The 4,301-nt window shown below is 45.2% G+C and overlaps 1 protein-coding gene across 1 annotated transcript in view; it reads left to right on the top strand.

Moving 5' to 3' along the window:
• Positions 1-4,301, top strand: part of PKD1L2 (polycystic kidney disease 1-like 2) — a 112,232-nt gene that overhangs the window by 81,518 nt on the left and 26,413 nt on the right. The window contains exon 31 of the mRNA XM_010850791.1: positions 2,512-2,740. Coding sequence (XP_010849093.1) covers positions 2,512-2,740 — 229 coding nt within the window. The remainder of the gene's footprint in view (positions 1-2,511; positions 2,741-4,301) is intronic.

The raw sequence follows: 4,301 nt of genomic DNA, 5'->3' as shown, positions 1-4,301 counted from the left end.
TTCCCTTCCCTAGTGGACCACATTCTGTCAGATCTCTCCACCATGACCCGCCCATCTTGGGTTGCCCCACGGGCATGGCTTTCACATTGCTTGTTGCCAAATCATGAGTTACATGGAGAGCTGTACATGTGTACTGCACATTATTCTGGTCTGAACTAGTTTGACTCTCCTCTTGCCCCTTTCCACCTAGATCGCTGTCTCCAGTGCTTAGACCAGTTGTCCAGTAGAACTTCTCATGGTGACAGAAATGGTCTATGTCTCTATTGACCAATATGGCAGCCATTGGCCACAAGTAGCTATTGGCACACTTGAAACACGGCCAGTGTGACTAGGGAACTAAATTAGTTTTATTTTAATTTAAATAATCACACATGGCAAGTGGCTGCCATATTGGGTGGTGTGGCTTAAGTATGCTGCCATTTTTAACACAAGACTGATCACTGTCTTAACCTTGTTTAGAATACAAAAATGGGCGCTATAGATTGGGGAGTTTGAATTCATAACTCTTTGGCCCACTTCTGATACAGTGAATTAAATTTTCTGGAGTGAGGCCAGGAATCTGCATTTTTAACCAATCACTTTGGTGACTGTTATGTGGACTGAATGTTGAGAGCCACTGCCCGCAAGACAAGGTCCGAGTTCCTTAATGGAGCACTTGAAGCCCACCTGGCCAGGCCCATGCTGACCCCATGGTCAGCCCCATTTTGACCCCTGTGTTCCAGCCATGCTGGAGGATTAGCCCCAGAGAGCTGGGCTTGGGCTGCCCATGAAGGTCATCACAGCAGGAGCTCTGCTGATGCCCGCACTGGACACTTGGTCCTGTTTGGGGGTCTTTGGGGTTTGGGGGCATAGGCATTCACAGCATGGGCCTTAGAACAAGGACTCTGGAGTTGGTCAGACCTGGGGCTCGCCCACATGCAAGAGCAGCTGTGCAGCTTTGGACAGTTGGTCAACCTCCCTGAGAAAACCATTTCCTCCCTGTAAAATGGAAGCATTGATCCAGCCCTCTCCTTGGCTGGTTCTGAGGAATCAGTGAGATTATTGGACACTTGAACTGCTTAGACCCAAGACTGACACAGAACAGGAATTCAGTAAGTGATTATCATTGGGAGTGACGGGATCTTCCGGAAACACTGCTAGAATGCTTGCAACACCAAGGCTGTTGATGCTGGAAACTAGCTGTGGCGTCAGTGAGGGAGGCCCAGGAAGGAGGGGGAGGTAGAAGGCCTGAGTTGAGTCAAGGGAGGCAGGGTCTGTGTCGCCATTCCTTTACCCACAGCTGGTAAAGGAGCCTCTACTTTCTCCACATCACTTATTTTCTCAGTCACTTCTCACTCGTGACTGGAGAAGGGTCCTGGAGCCAGGGTGCTCCATTGTGCCATCTTCTATATGTAGTTTCATGCACCCTTTATGAAAATGAACTCTGGTCCAGACCTGAGCCCTTCTTGCCCAGGAGAAAGCCCCATGGGTGCCGGTCTCCCATCTCAGGGTCCAGGGACCCAGGCCATAATCTACCTGGAGAGGCCAAGCTTCCCTTAGAAGGTATGGGGAAACAGTGGAAAGGGTCAAAAGTCTGTTTTTCTTGCATGAATATGTTTTACCTCTGTAATTTAAAACATAAAACACCTTTGCTTTTTAAAAAATTTTTTAGGAAACTGAAATTTGAAGAAAAGAACTGTAGAAGAACATTCAGAAGTAATCAGGGGAAACTTTTTCACTGGCTGTTTCATGCTGTTAAGGAATTATTATTAATTGTTTTAAAAATTGATAATGACACTGGTTTTGTTTTTAAAAGGAGCCTTTTCCTGATACAGGAGAATATTTAGTGTCAGGACATGGGGCTTGGAATTTAGATGAGATACGACTGGGCACGAGGAGATAATTTTGAGCAATGGGTACAGGTTCATCTCATTCTCTTTTCTAATTTAGAATTTTTCATAATAAAAAAACTAAAAACAAAAGATCAAGACTTATACCATCTTTGGCAACAGGCAAACTTGGCTTCAAATTAAAATCTTGTATGTATTAAAATATTTACAGATGAGAGAACTCTGTGTCTAGGATTTGCTTTTTATATACTCCAGAAAAAAAAAAAAATTGCAGGGCAGAGAAAAGACTGCCAAAATGTGGGTATATGCTGTGGGAGGGCAATACGTATATTATTCTCATCTCTTCTATGTGTAAGGAAATTTTGAAAATGCCCTTGATAAAAGACTAGAAGTGTGTGTATGCTCAGTTGCTCAGTCATGTCTGATTCTTTGTGGACCCATGGACTGTAGCCTGGCAGGGTCTTCTGTCCATGGGATTTTCGGGCAAGAAGAAGTACATTCAAATCCTAACTGACCATGTGGGCTGAGTACTCCATCTTTCTGAATCTCAGGTTTCCCATGTCTTGGCATATGGTAAGTGCTCGATATAAGAAAATCATCACCAACACCTCTTTTTCTATTGCAGGCAGTCTACTCTGTCATTCAGCACCAGCTGATGCTCTTTCTCTCCCTTGTCCTCCAGAAAACATGCAACGCTCCAGGCCCAAGGTGGGCCCAAGTGATGCCTGGAAGAACAGTGCCTTCCGGCAGTGTCTCTATCGTCAGCTGGAGCACCTGGAGCAAGAGCTGCTGCTGCTGGAGCCCCGGGGCTCCTCCCAGGGTCAGAACCACACCAGGGCACTAGGGCAGCTACAGACCCTGAAGGGCTATCTGGTGGCACAGGCTGGAACCCTGCCCCCAGCACACTCCAGGTAATCTACTCCCCTGGGTGCTCCCAGCCTAGGGGCCTGCCAGGACAGCATCCTGGGCAACATCAGAAGGTTATTCATCCAGATCTTTCCAGGAAGCAGCGACTCAGGACGTGCAAAATTTCAGGGAAGAGGGCATTCGATAGTGTGATTTTATCAGATCACCGTTGGAGCCCTTTGTACAGCATTTTACAGTTTATAACCATTTCCACATGGGTGCTTCAAGGCTGCACTCTTGGACAAGCCCCTCAACCTCTCTGAGCCACATTTTCCCCATCTATAATAGGGAATGATAACACTTATCTCTTGGTCCAAACCTAAAAAGAATTTAAAAGGGCCTGGCCCATAAAGAGCAGTACCACCCAGGACATCTACAAAGAATATGGGCTAGGTGTGGAAGGGCCTGGAGACAGAGTCCTCGCCAGAGTCCCCTTGACCTGGCATAGTAAGCATTTGTTTACTAAACATTTGCTTTCATCTCCAGGTGAACTGCCTTCATCCCCTTTTCAAGGTCCCAAATTTCAACCTACTTCTCAGATGCCACAGAACCTTCAATTGCCTAACTTGTCCTTGGGCCTTAAATTCTTCTGAAGGTCCATACATATGTAATTAAATTTGCTTTTTCTCCTGTTAATCTGTCTCATGCCAACTTAATTTAAACCAGCCAGAAGAATCTAGAAAGGGTAGAAGGAAATTTTCTTTTTCTTTCTCAAGAACAGCACAATAACTGAGTGAGAAAATGACCATTTTTGAGATGTATTCTAAAATAATTGGTGATAATTTTATATTATGTATGGAATTTATTTTTAAATATGCCAAGGGGAAAAAAGCATGTGGAAATAGATGAAATAAGTTTGACAAGGTGATGGTTGTTGAAAGTAGTTGATGGGGGTTCAGTCTACTCACTGATTTTTGTATAATGGGGAATTTTCATAATAAAAACAATTATATAGTACTAGCCTTCTAGGCTTGCCATCTGTATAACGCAGTCTGTATGGGGACTCGCTCCTCAGTTCAGTTCAGTCGCTGTCATGTCTGACTCTTTGCAGTTCCATGAATTGCAGCACGCCAGGCCTCTCTATCCATCACCAACTCCCGGAGTTCACTCAGACTCACATCCATCGAGTCAGTGATGCCATCCAGCCATCTCATCCTCTGTCATCCCCTTCTCCTGCTGCCCCCAATCCCTCCCAGCATCAGAGTCTTTTCCAATGAGTCAACTCTTCACATGAGGTGGCCAAAGTACTGGAGTTTCAGCTTTAGCATCATTCCTTCCAAAGAAATCCCAGGGCTGATCTCCTTCAGAATGGACTGGTTGGATCTCCTTGCAGCCCAAGGGACTCTCAAGAGTCTTCTCCAACACCACAGTTCAAAAGCATCAATTCTTCGGCGCTCAGCTTTCTTCACAGTCCAACTCTCATCCATACATTCCCATGAAGTGATGGGACCAGATGCCATGATCTTAGTTTTCTGAATGTTGAGCTTCAAACCAACCTTTTCACTCACCTCTTTCACTTTCATCAAGAGGCTTTTTAGTTCCTCTTCACTTTCTGCCATAAGGGTG

The sequence above is a fragment of the Bison bison genome, unplaced genomic scaffold (genome assembly GCF_000754665.1).
Source record: "Bison bison bison isolate TAMUID 2011002044 unplaced genomic scaffold, Bison_UMD1.0 scf7180017864295, whole genome shotgun sequence".
Taxonomy (NCBI): domain Eukaryota; kingdom Metazoa; phylum Chordata; class Mammalia; order Artiodactyla; family Bovidae; genus Bison; species Bison bison.
The sequence above is the reverse complement of the archived record's forward strand: the minus strand, read 5'-3'. Positions and strand labels throughout refer to the sequence as shown.